This window comes from Schistocerca serialis, chromosome 3 (genome assembly GCF_023864345.2).
Source record: "Schistocerca serialis cubense isolate TAMUIC-IGC-003099 chromosome 3, iqSchSeri2.2, whole genome shotgun sequence".
NCBI classification, from domain to species: Eukaryota; Metazoa; Arthropoda; class Insecta; order Orthoptera; family Acrididae; genus Schistocerca; species Schistocerca serialis.
The window spans coordinates 613,969,231-613,987,919 of NC_064640.1; the positions used below are offsets into that span (position 1 = coordinate 613,969,231).

At 37.5% G+C, this 18,689-nt stretch overlaps 1 protein-coding gene across 1 annotated transcript in view; it reads right to left on the bottom strand.

Annotated features, from left to right (window-relative positions):
• LOC126471048 (uncharacterized) overlaps positions 1-18,689 on the bottom strand; it is a 77,231-nt gene that overhangs the window by 3,697 nt on the left and 54,845 nt on the right. The window contains exon 3 of the mRNA XM_050099116.1: positions 4,471-4,623. Within this exon, the coding sequence (XP_049955073.1) occupies positions 4,471-4,623 (153 nt within the window). The remainder of the gene's footprint in view (positions 1-4,470; positions 4,624-18,689) is intronic.

Sequence of the window (18,689 nt, forward strand, 5' to 3'; positions counted from 1 at the left end):
AGTGCCCCAGGGAAGTGTGGTAGGTCTGCTGTGGTTTTCTATCTACATAAATGATCTTTTGGATAGGGTGGATGGCAATGTGCGGCTGTTTGCTGATGATGCTGTGGTGTAAGGAAAGGTGTCGTTGTTGAGTGACTGTAGGAGGATACAAGATGACTTGGACAGGATTTGTGATTGGTGTAAAGAATGGCAGCTAACTCTAAATATGGATAAATGTAAATTAATGCAGATGAATAGGAAAAAGAATCCTGTAATGTTTGAATACTCCATTAGTAGTGTAGCGCTTGACACAGTCACGTTGATTAAATATTTGGGCGTAACATTGCAGAATGATATGAAGTGGGACAAACATGTAATGACAGTTGTGGGGAAGGCGGATAGTCGTCTTTGGTTCATTGATAGAATTTTGGGAAGATGTGATTCATCTGTAAAGGAGACCACTTATAAAACACTAATAAGACCTATTCTTGAGTACTGCTCGAGCGTTTGGGATCCCTATCAGGTCGGACTGAGGGAGGACATAGAAGCAATTCAGAGGAGGGCTGCTAGATTTGTTACTGGTAGGTTTGATCATCATGTGAGTGTTACGGAAATGCTTCAGGTACTCGGGTGGGAGTCTCTAGAGGAAAGGAGGCATTCTTTTCGTGAATCGATACTGAGGAAATTTAGAGAACCAGCATTTGAGGCTGACTGCAGTACAATTTTACTGTTGCCAACTTACATTTCACAGTAAGACTACCAAGATAAGATAAGAGAGAGTAGGGCTTGTACAGCGGCATATAGGCGGTCATTTTTCGATACTGAGGAAATTTAGAGAACCAGCATTTGAGGCTGACTGCAGTACAATTTTACTGCTGCCAACTTACATTTCGCAGTAAGACCACCAAGATAAGATAAGAGAGAGTAGGGCTTGTACAGAGGCATATAGGCGGTCATTTTTCCCTCGTTCTGTTTGGGAGTGGAACAGGGAGAGAATATGCTAGTTGTGGTACGAGGTACCCTCCACCACGCACCATATGGTGGATTGTGGAGTATGTATATAGATGTAGATGAAGATATTTATAAGAGGCATCAAATGAAAATGAGACAGATGGAAAAAGGTACATAAACTGTTTAGCATTCCAAAAGTAATCCCCAAAACTGTTAATGTATTTTTCCCACTGTGACACAAGATGGTCAGTGCCTTCATGGAAAAATGTTTTTGGTTGCCCATGGAATCTTGTACCCAGGTGTGCACCTCTTCATCTGAAGCAAATCAACAGCCAGTAATGACTTCCTTCAGAACTCCAGAAATATGGAAATCACATGGGGAGAGATCGGGACTGTCTGGGGGATGTGTAAGGGCTTCTCACCAAAACTTCTGCAACATATTTGAAACAACCTAGGCTACATGTGGGCTGACTGCCAGTGTCTTTCTTCAGGGCTGCAAAAATATGGAAATCACATGAGAAGAAGTTGGGACTGTATGGAGGACAGGTAGGGGCTTCCCAGTGAAACTTCTGCAGTGTACTTGAAACAACCTTAGCAATATGTTGCCCTACCCACATGTTGCCAAGGTTGTTTCGAGTATGCTACAGAAGTTTCGCTGGGGAGGCCCATGCACATCCTTCAAATAGTATCAATTTCTCCCCATGTGATTCCCATATTTTTGGAGCTCCGATGAACAGCATTAATGGTTTTCGATTTGCTTCTGATGAAGAGGTGCACACCTTGATCCAATCACAGTTCCATAGGCAACCTGGAACACTTTTCCATAAAGACATTGACCATCTTGTTTCACAGGGGATGAATATCTTAACAGTTATGGTGATAAATTTTGAAGTAATAAAGAGTTTACTTACTTTTTTCTATCTGTCTTGTTTTCATTTGACTGAACCTTATAATTTCATGTAGGGGAATTACCCACAGGATGACAACTGCTTTCCATCCACAGATGAATCATCTGACAAAACACTTTAATAAGACATTGGCAGATATGTTCTCGATGTACACTGAAGTCGAACAGAACGACTGGAATACAGTACTGCCCATCATGACTTTCGCATACTGCACAATGAAGCAAGACATGACACTACGGTCTTCACACAGTTATTTCTGCTCTGTAGTCGCAAATCCAAAATGACAATGGATACACTGTTCCCATTTCAACTAGACCACACTCATGATGGCTACATGTAACACCTTATCACCAGGACTGAAGGAGCAAGACAGCTGAGTCACATATGGATCCTGGCCATCCAGCAGAAAGATCAAGAGCACTATAATGCCAAGCACTGGCCACTGAGATATTGCCCAGGAGGCTTGGTGTTGATTTTTACACCTGGGTGGAAAATGGGACTATTAGGAAAGTTACTAAAGTGCTACTTTGGGCCATAGCATATACATCATCGTTTGTCAAATGTTACCTGTGATGTCATTATCAGTCTTCATAAAGAAGCCAAAGCACATATCATCCACGTCCTCTGTATGAAGCCCTAATACAGTCCTGAAGCACAAATCAATGATGGAGGCTTCTCATTCAAGAAAACTGAAGATCTGATTGATGACAGCAAAACTCTGATGGCAGATGCTACCTTTGTTGCTTGTCATAGTGCACATGACCAGAATGTGAGGATCTGCCAGTGCAGTCATACAGAGGGCTGTTGACAAGATCTAGATCCAGAATGCTGTAGTCAACTCCAGGAGAACTTCTACAACAGCTGGTCACTGTTTCTCCAGGAGAGGGAGCAATGCTGTGAGCTGTCCTGCACACACTGTGGCACAAATGTTAGTGTTACTGGCTGGTGTGCTACAGGTCGCCATTTCAAACGCAACAAGCAGCAGTTATTTGTTATCTAGTATCTATCATTTCTGGAAAGTTCTTCAAATTTCTTATGCTCGATATTCTGGAATATTCAGTGTTTGTATAAACAGCAGTACCCTACATTCAGGAGGCATTTCTATTCTGTTCTGGCTGTACAACGATGCTTGTAATGAAAGTGTTTTCAATGATAAGTGCGGTACTTCACTGGCGACTTTACTTTCAAATTTGGACTTGATTCTAGTAGCAAGTTGACAACATTTTTCCCTACTATACACGACTTGGCATAGACCTTGGTTGTCAAAGTCTGCATTTTAGTTTTTCAGGAAACATTCCATCTCATAAGTCAGTTTGGAAATGCCTGCCACACAATGGTTCCTGGGTCTGAGGAAAGAGGAAGAAGTAACTGGAGGCCAGGCTAAGAGACTACAGAAAGCGGTCACCAGTCAAAATTGGACAGTCCAAAGGAGTATCACGTATGACTGTGTCCTGTGGAGAATGAGCTGGGGCACTGTCATGGAATAAAAACACTCCCATGGATAGCTTCCTGTGACACTTCATCTTATGAGCCTCCTGCACAATTAACATGTCAGCACAAACAGCTGCATTTGGAGTGGTGCCATGACCGGGAAGCATGGACTACTGACGAATGGCATTACATTGCGTTGAGTGATTAATCACTGTTTTGCACTACCCCAAATGATCAACATCAGTGAGTATGGAAGTGACCTGGGAAGAGGTCACATTCTTCCAGTGTTTTGGGGAGGCACTTCACTGTTACTCCTGGCACCATGGTGAGGACAGCCGTTGGGTATGACTTCAGGTCATGGCTGGCAGTGACTGATATGTTGGTTGGTTGGTTGGTGTTACCACACGCTCAACAGTGAGGTTATCAGCGGGTAGTGACTGAGGGAACTCTGATGGCACAATGGATAGTCATGGACATCCCGCATCCTAATGTGTAATGTCCCATGCAACAGTATCATGGTGCCATTTTTCAACACAACATTGCTCATCCACACATGACATGTGCATCTATGAACTGTCTGCATGATGCTGAAGTACTCCTGTGGCCAGAAAGGTCCCCAGCTCTGTCCCTGATAGTATCTATGTTAGACCAGCTCAGATGTGAACTCCATCCCAGTGCTAGTATTTAGCCAAATCAGTGCATGAATCCAAGCCAGAGGGGTACAACATCACACTGATAAGTGACTCATACTGCCAACTTCTTTGTAAATTGGACTCAATGTTACAATCACTGGAATAACATAACATACCCTCTCAAACTGTGAAATTTTATTTTGTTTCCTCTTCCATTTATAAGTGCTTCACTTTCTTTTTCAGGCAATGTATAATAATATTTATGACTTTTTAAAAATATTCCTCATCATGCATAACTACTATTACACACCTTTGATCAGCAATATATTATTTGTTTTAAATAAAAAAAGACAAGAAGTTATCAATGTAACATGTGTGTTGAAACATTTTACCGTGTAGCTAACTTGTTAGTAGTACAGTGCTTCAAAATATTTACTTGCTTTCTATGGAACACAACATAAGTATATTTATCTCCTTAGAAGTTTCCCATTTTCAGAGGAGGGAAATGGAATGAGGACATCTCCAATAATTAGATAAACATAGAAAGAAAGGTTTTCAAAATTACATACCAAGTCCAAGAAATATTTGTCTGTTGAGAATACTGCTATGTCTTGTGCATATCTGCCATTTGAAAATGTTACTCCTATTAAGATAATGCCTTTATATTCAAAATCTTTTGTGAACTTCTGCAGTTCCTCAATAGTATGTAATTTCAAAAATTCCTGTAGTAAAATAAAATTTAATAAGTATAAAAACACAAATAACATACTTAAAATTTTGTATTCATATTATACACAATGAAGAGCATTAGTATCAATAAACAAAGAAATGGAAAGTTAAGCTATGTAGACCTGTTATTTGATGCCTCTGGTGGCAAATATGTGATGGTAAGATAAGCTCTAAGTCAATGAAGTGGTTCACTTATATTTGAATCAGAGTAGATACTGCACACACTCTACCAGCAGCGCTGTACTAGAACAGTGCCTTAAGCCTGGGGACACACAAACAGAATGTTCCTGCAATGGGAGACATACTGTGGCAAGACACAGAATCCTGCAATCCTGGGTAGCTTCCAGAACAGAATGTGGAGAGCCAAACATTGAGTCATCTGCTGTCTCTCTAAAAAAAATTATTTATGAAAAACATGCAAAGCTGTACCTGTCCCTGTTGTTAATTTCTCAGCAAATCTTTAACTTTTTGAATAAAAAAAATAAGAAGCACTGTCTCTGGATGTTTGGGATCTCTTCACTAAAAAATGATTCCCTTGTGTCTTAAACTCTTACATTGCAGCTTGATAATAAACTGGCTCTCTTTTTGTTATTGCTCACAGTTATTGTGGTGATTCAAAATTAAGTAACTTACCACACATATGTCATAGAAGTTACAGTAAAAACTGTAGTCAATGGCCAATTTATGTTTGGTCATACATTGCTGCATACAAAATGTAGCTACATATCAGAACTGTTTTAATAGTGGAAGGAGAGCCACGTTTCTTTCCACACATTATGTGATGAAAAGTACCTGGACACCTGGCTGAAAATGACTTACAAATTTGAGGCGCCCTCCATCGATAATGCTAAAATCCAATATGTTGTTGGTCCACCCCTAGCCTTGATGACAGCTTCCACTCTCACAGGTATACGTTCAATCAGGTGCTGGAAGGTTTCTTGGGGGATTGCAGCCCATTCTTCATGGAGTGCTACACTGAGGAGAGGTATCAATGTCAGACGGTGAGGCCTGGCCTGAAGTGGGCGTTCCAAAACATCCCACAGGCATTCTATAGGATTCAGGTCAGGACTCTGTGCAGGCCAGGCCATTACAGAGATGTTATTGTCATGTAACCACTTCTACACAAGCCGTTCATTACGAACAGGTGCGCAATTGTGTTGAAACATGCAAAACTGCCCTTCAACAGTGAGAAGCGTGAAGGTGCTTAAAACATCAATGTAGGCCTGTGCTGTGATAGTGCCACACAAAACCACAAGGAGTGCAAGACCCTCCATGAAAACCAGACCACACCTTAACACCAATAGAAGATAGCAAAAGAAAAGCGAAAGTTTAAAATTTGAGTTTAAGAAATTGTTCACACAGGACAATCATACAAACATACTGTCATTTGACCATTGTACAGACTCCCATATGAAAGACATCGTAATAGGCATTCCTGGTGCACACAAGCAATTGAAAGAGCTGAAAGCAAATAAGTCACTAGGTTTGGATTGCATCCCAATTCAGCTTTACAAAGAGTACTCTACAGCATTGGCCCTTACTTAGCTCCTTAGCTCGCATTTCTTGTGAATCTCTCACCCAGCACAAAGACCCAAGCTATGGAAAAAATGATAAAGCCTCCCGTATATAAGAATGGCAATAGAACAGACAAACAAAATTACAGACTATTATCCTTGACATTGGTTTGCTGCAGAATTCTTGAATATATTCCCAGCTTCAATGTAGTAAATGTCCTTGATATAGAAAAGAGTCTGTCTACAAATCAGCAACGTTTTAGAAAGCATTGCTTGTGCAAAACTCAGCTTGCCCTTTTCTCACATGATGTCCTGCAAACCGTGGATGAAGTTCAACAGGCATATTCCATATTCACAGATTTTCAAAAAGCGTTTGACACTGTGCACAACTGCAGACTGTTAATGTAGGTATAAGCATACGGAATAGGTTCCCAGACATGCGAGTGTCTTGAAGACTTCTTAAGTAATAGAATCAGTACATTGTCCTCAATGATGAGTGTTCTTCAGAGACAAGGGTAAAGTCAAAAGTACCCCAGGGAAGTATGGTAGGATTGTTACTATTCTCTGTATACATAAATGATCTGACAAACAGGGTGCAGCAGTTTCCTGATGATGTTGTGATGTACAGGAAGGTGTTGCTGTTGAGTGACTGTAGGGAAATACAGGATGACTTAGACAAAATTTCTAGCTGGTGTGATGAATGAAAGGTAGCTCTACATATAGAAAAATGTAAGTTGATGCAAATGATTGGGAAAAACAATCTCATAATGCTTGAGTACAGCATTAGTTGTGCCCTGCCTGATGCAGTCATGTCAATTAAATATCTAGGCATAATGTTGCAAAACAATCTGAAATGTAATGAGCATGTAAGGACTACACCACAGTGACTGCCCAAACATGGGGGGCAAAACGTCAACTTAGGTTTATTGAGAGAATTTTACAAAAGTGTAGTTTGTCTGTTAAGGAGATGATCACATATAAAAAAACTAGTGTAGCCCATTCTTGAGAAATGCTTGTTTGTTTGGGATCCCCACAAGGTTGGATTAAAGAAAGAGGTTGAAAAAACTAAGGGGTGGGCTGCTAGATTTGTTACCAGTAGGTTCAATCAACATGCAAATATTACAGAGATGCTTCAAGAATTCAAATTAGAATCCCTTGAGGGAAGGCAACTGTCTTTTCAAGAAAGCGTTTTGAGAAAATTTAGAGAACTGGCATTTGAAGCTGACTGCAGGGTGATTCTGTGGCCACAATTGCACATTTCACGTACGGGCCACAAAGATAAGAGAAATGTTGCAAAACAATCTGAAATGTAATGAGCATGTAAGGACTACACCACAGTGACTGCCCAAACATGGAGGGCAAAATGTCAACTTAGGTTTATTGAGAGAATTTTACGAAAGTGTAGTTTGTCTATTAAGGAGATGATCACATATAAAAAAACTAGTGTAACCCATTCTTGAGAAATGCTTGTTTGTTTGGGATCCCCACAAGGTTGGATTAAAGAAAGAGGTTGAAAAAACTAAGGGGTGGGCTGCTAGATTTGTTACCAGTAGGTTCAATCAACATCCAAATAGTACAGAGATGCTTCAAGAATTCAAATTAGAATCCCTTGAGGGAAGGCAACTGTCTTTTCAAGAAAGCCTTTTGAGAAAATTTAGAGAAATGGCATTTGAAGCTGACTGCAGGGTGATTCTGTGGCCATAATTGCACATTTCACGTACGGACCACAAAGAGAAGAGAAATTAGGGCACATATGGAGGCATGTAGACAGTGGTTTTCCCCTCACTCTCTCTGCGAGTAGAACAGGAAAGGAAATGAACAGTAGTTGCACATGGTACCTTCTTGCAGAGCATGTATGTAGATCACAGGAGGGGAGGGGAACAACTATGCCACAATTCACTGCAGAGTTTTTTGGGGTCAGCAAAATCTTAAATTTTAATATACTTCCAACAGGATTAAATTAACATGGTAATGAAAGTTTTGTATAAATGAACAAGTGTGTGAATAAGTTAGAATTACAAATATTAATAAAAGCTATGGTATTACTGGAAATTGTCTTCAGTATTGTCAGACAGATGAAAAATGAAGTGTTGGAGTTGGTCATCTTGGATGCATCTTTCAAAATAGTGAATCTAGCAGTGTTGCCAACTCAGTTTCTACCATTTGCCTGCACAACACTTGAAAAGTATCAGTGCCAGCTTGGGAGCCCCTACAGCAGCGACAAACTTTATAATACAGAAACAAAGAAAAATGCCACCATATAATGGCCTGAAAGTTCCTACACAGCAGCCTTTAACCTATAGCAGTATCACTAACAAGAACACTTCGTAATAAACAAATAAGGAGTAAGTAAAACAAGCACTGTGAGTCACATACCATAGACTTTTGAATCCAGAAATTGTGATTAAGTAGTATTTACATGTGGAAAGGTGCATGGTATAATATCCCCACAACTCCCTCTCCTTTGAATTTGCCATTAACACCATTTACAATCATCATCTTCTTGCCACACACCTCTAAATTAATTTTTTCTGCTTTGTACATAACTTTTTTAAAGTTTTCCCTCATTCTCTTTTCCTTCTCAGTGTTGAAACTGTTGTCAATAGGTAGTAATCTTAAGATCAAATGGAAAAAAAAACTGTCAAACCATATTGCACGAACTGTTTCTCCAGCGTTGTCATATTTCACACTGCTTGAATTTCAACAACTTTATTTAGGATTTAGCTGTTACCATTCACAACAATAAATAAAAGTGCTTTTAAAACTGGTTATGACATGTCAGAAAGCACACCTTCTCGATATCCAGTCAAAGCCATTTATCCTTTAAGTACTGTGTAGACACTAAATAGGCACTGGCAAGTTATCCACTGTTTTCTTTTTCTGATAAATAAAGCATGTATCTGAAAGTCACTCACTGTCCTATGACCTTCCACTTTGTATAGCAGAAGCTTCGATGATATAGCTGACAATGCAATATTCAGTACACTACATGCTCCTCTCTACACAGGGAATGAGAAAAACTGAACAGATTTTAGTTATGGACTCTGTGAGTGACATAACTTAACTTCGGTTGGCAATTAATTTAGCGTTATAGCTCAAAATGTAATACACTGTAAACGTTTCACTTCAGTTTTGCTGATTGGTGTACAATACCTGGCTCTGGTTTTTCAAGATGCATTCACATCAAAAATACATACAAGTAGAGGTTATATGTGAAAATAAGATGTCATGGATAAATGACATTGAAAAAGGTTGAATATGTCTGAAAATACAAGATGGTGCAGTGGACAGGGGATTAAAATTTTTGCACAGAGCAGCAAAATCTTTGGAGCAGGCCCTGAGGTAGATGTGGATGTAGAAGTTACTGTAGCTGTAATCATAGTTTTTATTTTGGTCAGCTGCAGGTAACCTGATCATTTTCCTTCAAAAGACACCAGTCATGACATAATAAAGGTATGTAACTACAGTTTTGGAGGTCTCTTATTAATATTAATTGTGAGAATACAGGGCTAAAACTAACTCTGGAAGAATGGATCCTTATAATGTGGTACTATAAAGATACAGTGTGTCCCAAGAGGAATTGCCAATATTCAAGGATGTGACAGGAAGAATCACTCAAAGCAAAAAAGTCCAGCAAACATTGGCTCTAAACAGCATACCTTAAGAACAATGAGCACTAATTCATCTTTGATAATGTGAAACAAATCTCTTCTACTGCTAGCTTTTTGCTTTCCATATTTTAGGAAGAGGTAGTATGGACCAAGACAAGAAAAAGTTTTCAAGTAAATATGCACTCCAAAATGCATACCTTAAGAACTATAAGCACCTGGTCAATAGAAGAGATATGTTTCACAGTAGCGAAGGAAAATGAGTGTTCACAGCTCTTATGATACGCATTTTAGAGCCAGGTTTACTTGACTTTTTTGCTTAGAGTGATCATTCCTCTCATATCCCTAAATATTGACCATTCCTCCTGAAGCACCCTGTATAATGAAGTAATCATAAGAAATAAGTGAAAATTAGTTTAAATGTAAGCAACATTGCTCTCTAAAGCTATGATTCTTAATGCAGAGTAGAATGGAGTAGTTGATCAAGATTTAACTTTCTAATCCTGATGGTGAAATTCATTTTCAATGCCAGCACTTGGTGGGCAAAAGAAGGAAAGTAAGTAGCATCAAGTCTTAAATGACTAGACTGTGTATCAGTGTCCTATATTAAACTCTAAACCACTCTGTAGTATCGCCAGGAGTGAGTTCATGTTATCTTGTTTGTGATGTGTCTACAAGATGGGGGATGTTAAGCTGAGCAGTCCCCCTTGGCACTATTTGAGACGACTAAGTCACATACTGGTATTGGGTTTCATTCTCTCCATTTTTAATATTACACCCATCCACAATAAAAGCACAATATCATGGAAGCACTGAACTAGCATTCATCATGTTCATCCATCTACTACAAACACACACTCACCACTTCTTAATAGGTCCAAGGAAGGCAGTGACAAACCACCAAAATAAAACTTTACCCTCACATGGCACTGCAAGGTTTATTTAAGAATCCCCCCACCCCTTCAACCCCCATTCCAATACAACAATGCTCAATGAGAATGTCACAGACTGAGTTGTGATGTGATCAACATGAGTACTGAAACATTGTTGTATTTCAAAAATCAATATTTGGAGAAAAGGACTTGTATTGCAATAGCAGCCTCTACATTCTTGATATTGAATCAAAATGGATTTGAAGACCCCTGAGGAGCAGGATTTCAAATAGTTTCTATCCAATTTCTAAGTTCATAGTGCTGGCTAGCCAGTCCAGCATTATGAACAAGGTACCTGCAGATGAAGTTCTAGATATGTTTACTAGACAACATATTCAGTAAAGCTACAGATCCAGGAACAAACCATTATCTGAGAGAATTCCTAGCACTACTTGTAACTCTAATGCTGATGTAAATGCACAAAAATGCATTACAGGAAAGCTACAACTGATCTGATATGGTAATCATTGTTGTGACTGAAGGAGTATTTGATAGTTAAACTTTTTAACTCAACATACTGACTTTGAAATTCTTGACATAGTCCACATCACCAAAGTCACACATTTGATCCACAACTGAACTGTTCAGTATAACCACAATTTAGAGCACTTGGTGTTGCCCTTGAGCCCAATGGTATTTCTTACCATCACTCCAAATATTCATCTTGTATAATAGTAGATATTATATTTTAAATGATTATGTTTCCCTCCATAGCATTACATCTATATTTATACTCTGCAAAGCAACTTATGGTGTGTGGTGGAGGATGTTTTGTGTACCACTGTTACTTCTTCATATTCCTTTTCCAGTCATGAATGGTTCACAGGAACAACGATTGCCGGTAAGTCTCCACCTGAGCTTGAATCTCTCTAATTTCACTTTCATTGTCTTTTTGTTAGATATACATAGGAGGGAGCCATGTATTGGTTGACTCTTCTAGAAATGTACTCTCTCAGAAATTTAACAGTAAATGACAATAAGATACAGAATGCCTCTCTTGTAGTGTCTACCACTGGAGTTGGCAAAGCATCTATCTGATGCTTTTGCATGTACTAGAGCACAGATTTCCTTCAGATCTTCTCTATTTACTATATGAACCCTATCTAGTACAGATCCCACACTAATGAAAAATATTCAAGTATTGGTCAAATGAGAATTTTATAAACTACCTTCTGTTGCGGTGGACTACATTTCCTGAGGATTCTTTCAATGAATCTCAGTCTATTATCTACCTTACATACAATTAGTTTTATGTGGTGGTTCACACTTTAAACCACTCCATACGCATACTTCTAGACATTTTATGAGTTTGACTATTTCCAGTGATTGTTCTGCAATCATGTAGGCATACAATTATAGGTCATTCTCCCGATTTATGTGCAGTAAGTTACATTTGTTCAAGCTGAGGATCAATTGTTAATCCCTGCACCATATGTTGATCCTCTGGAGATCTTTATGCGTTTTATTACACATTTATAGCGCTGTGAGTTTACTGTATACAACAGCATCAGCTGCAAAAAGCTTCATGGAACTTCTGGTCATCCACATTGCCATTTGTGTACACAGAGAAAAGAAATGGTCCAATAACACTTGCTTGTGGTAAACCCAAAGTAAATTTTGCATCTGAGGATTTCTCTTAGTTGAGAATCACACTTTGTGTTCTGTTTGCTAGAAACTCTTCAATCCAGTCAAAAGGCTGATATGACAGAACATATGCTCATGTTTTGTTCATTAGGTGTCAGTGCAGAATTGTATCAAATGCTTTGTAGAAGTCAAGAGACAAGGCATCAACCTGGGCACCAGTATCTACTGCTTTCTAGATTTCATGGACAAACAGAGTGAGCTGGGTTTCACATGAAAAGAGACGTCTACAGATGTTAAAGTAACCTCTGGCATGCCACAGGGGAGTGTTATGGGACCATTGCTTTTCACAATATATATAAATGACCTAGTAGATAGTGTCAGAAGTTCCATGCGGCTTTTTGCGGATGATGCTGTAGTATACAGAGAAGTTGCAGCATTAGAAAATTGTAGCAAAATGCAGGAAGATCTACAGCGGACAGGCACTTGGTGCAGGGAGTGGCAAATGACCCTTAACATAGACAAATGTAATGTATTGCGAATACATAGAAAGAAGGATCCTTTATTGTATGATTATATGATAGTGGAACAAACACTGGTAGCTGTTACTTCTGTAAAATATCTGGGGCGTGCGGAACGATTTGAAGTGGAATGATCATATAAAATTAATTGTTGGTAAGGCAGGTACCAGGTTGAGATTCATTGGGAGAGTCCTTAGAAAACACTTGTTTGACCTATACTTGAGTATTGCTCATCAGTGTGGGATCCATACCAGATCAGGTTGACAGAGGAGATAGAGAAGATCCAAAGAAGAGTGGTGCGTTTCATCACAGGGTTATTTTGTAACCGTGATAGCGTTACAGAGATGTTTAGCAAACTCAAGTGGCAGACTCTGCAAGAGAGGCGCTCTGCATCGTGGTGTAACTTGCTCGCCAGGTTTCGAGAGGGTGCGTTTCTGGATGAGGTATCGTATATAGTGCTTCCCCCTACTTATACCTCCCGAGATCACGAATGTAAAATTAGAGAGATTTGAGCACGCACAGAGGCTTTCAGACAGTCGTTCTTCCCCCGAACCATACGCGACTGGAACAGAAAAGGGAGGTAATGACAGTGGCACGTAAAGTGCCCTCCGTCACACACCGTTGGGTGGCTTGCGGAGTATAAATGTAGATGTAGATGATCATTGTTTCCAGAACTCATGTTGATTCCAACACATGAGATTTTCAGTCTCCAGAAATGTCGTAATACATGGGCACAAAGCATATCCCCAAATTCTACAACAGACCAGCATTATAGATACAGGCCTAAAATTTTGTATATCTTTTCTATGAGCCTTCATGAAAATGGGAATGATTTGTGCTTTTTTCTTTTTCTTTTTTTTTTTCAATAATTATGAATGCTTTGTTCCTCCAGAGACTTATGGTACACTGTTGAAAGAAGAGGAGCAAGTTCTTTTGCATACTGTATTTAGAATCATACTGGTATCCTATCAGGTCTAATGGCCTTTTCTCTGTTGAGGGATTCCAGTTGCTTTTCTATCCCACACTCACTTATTTTGATAACTGATTTTGTCATTCATATGATGATTTGAATGTGGAACTACAGAGCGATCTATCTCAGTGATACAGTTTTGGAAAAAGACCTTAAGTATTTCTGCCGTTTCTGTGCCATCCTCTGTTTCAGTGCCATTAGGGTCAGAGTGTGTCTGCATCATTTGGTTAGAATTGTTCAACTTCTTAGGATTTTCTGTCAGGCTGGTAAACAGAATTTTACTTTCGAATTCACTGAACACATCACATATGGCTCTCCTTACACTAATCTGGATTCCTTTACTTTTTGCTTGTCTGTGAGGCTTTGGCCTATGTAAATATGCAGTGAAGCTCTCTTTGCCTTCACAGCAGCATTCTAACATGGCTTTCAAACCACAGCAGGTCCTTCACATCTCCCACAATGTTGCTCTGCATATACATTTTGTAACATGGGAGACTGGGGTAATATATACTGTACTACCAGATCAGCTGGCATATTTGATACCACAGTCATGTATTCCACTTTCATGTTGTGTGCATTTGCTGTTTCATTTATTTGTTTACTTGTGTGACAACTTTATTTTCACTTTTATTTCATTTTCCCATAAATTTCAGCTAGTTATTCAACTTTATTATGAAAATTTGTACTTCATGATATATTTGTGTGTTGTCGTCATGTGAGTAGTTCTGAACTTGAATCTGTACATTTTCTTTTCTTACATGAAAAGTTAAAAAATGAGCTAAGTAATGATCTGGATGGTAGAATTGATACTTTAATCATTGAATTAAAAACTGACCTCTTAAACAAAAGTATTCAGATCCTGAAAACAAGAGAGGTACTTAACCAACTGAAATCCACAGTTGAAGCAGGGCACAAGCAATTTAACACTCGGATGAATAGAATAATGAACAGACTAGATAAATGTATTGAAACTTTGACTAAAAATGTTGATTTAATGGAAGCTGAAAATGTTTCCATCATAAAAGCTGAAGTTTTACTATATTAAATGTGCTATGGTACTTATGTTCTAATCCTGGAGGACATAAGCAATATAATGCGTTTCATTTATTATTATGTCATTTCAGTAAGAAGTGATTGAGGAATCAATTAACAAGTTGAACTTTGGTTGGATGAAATCACAAGTATAATTTTCAATGTTGAAGGGTTGGCAATAGCTGACAGTTTATGTAAAGTTTCAGATGTCATGAACAGAATTCTAAATTTTACCAATGCTGTACCACTAATTTATGAAAATATTAATAAAAGTAGTATTGAATGTTCTGTATAGGTAATAAAATGTCAAAAAAACTGTAGTAAAGAAAGGGTATTTAATCAAGTGTCAATTGTTGGCTAATGTGCACATAAAGCATTTTACTAACAAAGACACAGTAAAATTCATTATTTTGATTCAAACAGTTACTCAAAATTTTGATTCAAATGTATGCCATTTTGGAAGTGAGAGACTTTTAGATTAAGAAAACTAGCAATGTTGTCATGGGGAAGTCACATTTTTTTGAGTACATGGAATGCCAATCTAAAAAGTAGTTGTCTAGAGTACAGTTATATTAAGAGATGCGTAAAGTTAAATGTCATTTCTATACCATTTTCCCATTTTTCAGTGTAGGCATATGTACAATATCACATCGAAACAAGAACATATAAACAAATGCATGTTAAAAGTGACACTGAAAACAGCCATGATTCAGGTGCACCATAGTTTTTGTGCCCCCAGGGGATCATGAACTCTATTCATGGTATGTGACTGGTGATCATAGGGCCCTGAGATATGAAGCATTTTTTCCAAATTTTCATTCTCCTTTTCTATACTGTGTCTCTGACTTATCTGTAAACCTTTCAAGTTATCTTCTGCTGTGACGTTAACCTCTCTTCCTTAGGTAGTGACTGCACAAACACAGAAAACTGACGTGTAGTCTTACAGTGTATTAATGAAAAGGATATTTACTGTTTTGCCTGAGAATTGAAATTTTTATGTTTTTGAAATGAAATTTGTGTTCTATTGGATCTATCCAAGAAATTTTTTTTATCAACAAGGTTACTTTCGAAGTGTTTTACACTGCTCTAATGGAAAATCTAATGATGGTTGTGTAGTGAAGAATTCTTCTTGTGTTTTGAAAGGGAATATATATTTTATTGTTTCTTTATAATGGTATCTATCAACAATTAATTACCGTTGTTACTTTTAGATTTACATTGCAATTCTTGTGTAGGCATCCCTCTAAGTCTCTAAATTTACTCTTATTGCAGATTATGGTTTGATCATGGTCTATAACTAACTGAAACCAATGACTATTTTTAAATAAATGTGTTTATGCAATCAAGACTGATTTTTAATTTTTATTAAATATTGTTTATAGATTGCTGATTTTCTAATTATGGCTACAAAAATAATTTCACTATTTCAATGGAAATAATTTTTTCATGAAGTGACATGAGAGGTGCTACATCCTTATCCTGCTTAGTTCAAAGAAATTTATGTGGGTAAAATTTTAACTCTTTTTGGATTTGTGATTTTGAAAATAGAATTTGCAAATTACTGTGACAAAGTGTAAATATTTAGCATAAAATGTAATTTGATGGTGCATTATGTTTATGTACTCTTCGGGATAAGAGAAGTTTGTGTATTGTATTGTATTGTACTGTATTTTAGTGATCCAAGTAATCATAATAGTGTTCAATTTGCACATATGATATTGGACAATTCAGCATACATTTTACAAGTAATTTTTAGAATTATATTATTACAATTTTAATTGTTTCATTAAAGTTTGTTCAGTGTTACAAGAAGGTAATAGACATCACATTGTACTTTCACTTGTTCATACCTGAAAGAAACATGCACTATAATCAAGCTTAGGTGATCAGTAATTAAGAAATTAGTTAGCATTTATTACCGCTTTCAAAAAAATAATTTACTATGTAAAAGTTTTGCTCCAAATGAAATGTGATTGACTGCTGATTGTTTATGGGAAATTGTTATGCTGTCTAATGCATACTTTCGTTAATTTGAGAAATATAATGGTGTTTTGGCACAGAGTTTGCACCATACTGTCTCTCAGTTGCAAATAATTTGAAAAGCAATGACACAAGATGAACCTTGGGTTTCTGTGCTGCCGGTATATCTACATAAATTTTTGATATGCTTAGGAAATGACTGCGTTGTACTTCATATCTTTTGTATTGTATTGTATTGTATTTATTGGTCCAGTAAATCTTACATGTACAGTACAGCACATCAGATATTGGACAGGTCAACGTATATCTTATAATTAAAACACTTTAGAAACTAGAAAATTATGTTCACAAAATTTTACAGCACTTCATATACTGGGCAAGTCAATGTGTAAGTTATAATTAAACCACATTAGAAACTTGAAGTTTACAACTGAATACATGTATAAGCCAATATTAACGATTAAAGTATTTGCATGATCCTCACTTAAGCTCTAAGGATTTTTGAGGAACTCTTCTACACTATGAACTGACATGTACACTAGAGAATTACATTCACAGAATTTTACTTCATATACTGGGCAAGTCGCTATACAACTTATACTTGAACCCCATTATAAACTTGAGAATTACATCTGAATGTATTTATAGGCCAATATTAATGGTTACAGTATTTGCATAATCATCACTTAGAGTCTCGAGGATTTTGGAGGAATTCTTCCACACTATAAAAGCAATGTGTCAACAGATATTCTTTTAATGCAGCTTTAAAATTTTTTACATCTGTCATTACTTTAATTTCTCTTGCCAATTTATTGTAGATAATTTTTCCATGGTGCAATGTTCCTTTTTGGCACAAACTGGTTTTTGTATGGAGTACATGAAAGTCGGTTTTCTGTCTTGTATTATGATGATGAACATTTTCATTTTTGGGGAGGATACTAGGATTTGTTATTGTATATTTCTTTATAAACATTGCACTTTCAAATAGGAAAATACATGGAAGGGGAAGAATCCCCATCCTTTTAAATAATGGTCTACATGGTTTGTTCCTTTTTATTCCAGCCATGATTCTCACTATTCTTTTTTGCATCCTGAAGAGTTTTAGGCAGGATGTCGAGTTACCCCAAAAAGTGATCCCATATTTTAGGACAGAATGTATATTAGAATAGTAAACTGTCATTAGACAGTCCTTATGACAGCAGTTTTCTAGCACTCTCATTAAATAACACATGGTACTTAGCTTCTTTAATATGTTGTCAATGTGAGTTTCCCATCTAAGATTATCCTGTAGCCAGACCCCCAGAAATTTTGTATTAGGCACACTTGCAATATCCGTGTCTGACATCTGAATTTTTATATCCTCTTCAATGTTTCTCTTGATATTATGAAAATTTAATGCTACTGTTTTGCTTTTATTTATTATTAGTTTGTTTTGGTTGAACCAGTTTACAACATTTGTTAATGCTTCAGACAGTCTTGTCTGTAGTATCTCTGCAGTCTTCCCGCTGACTAATATGCTTGTGTCATCTGCAAACTGGATAGTGCTATGGTACTGGTTGGTTGATGTTAGGTCATTTATATATATCAAAAATAGGATAGGGCCCAGTACCGAGCCCTGCGGTACTCCATATTTTACTGCTTTATAATCAGAATAGTGTCTTGTTGATTTATTTTCTTTGTGAAAATGTATTTCTACTACTTGCTTGCGGTCAGTAAGATATGATCTAAGCCAGCTGTTAGGCATACCTCTGATACCAATTCTTTCAAGCTTCTGCAGCAATAGAGTGTGGTCTATGATTTCAAAAGCCTTAGACAGATCAAGGCATATGCCAGTTACTTTTTGTCCACTATCAATTTTTTCGAGTACTTCACCCAGAAATTCATATATTGCTGTTTCTGTTGATCGGCCTTTCCGGAAGCC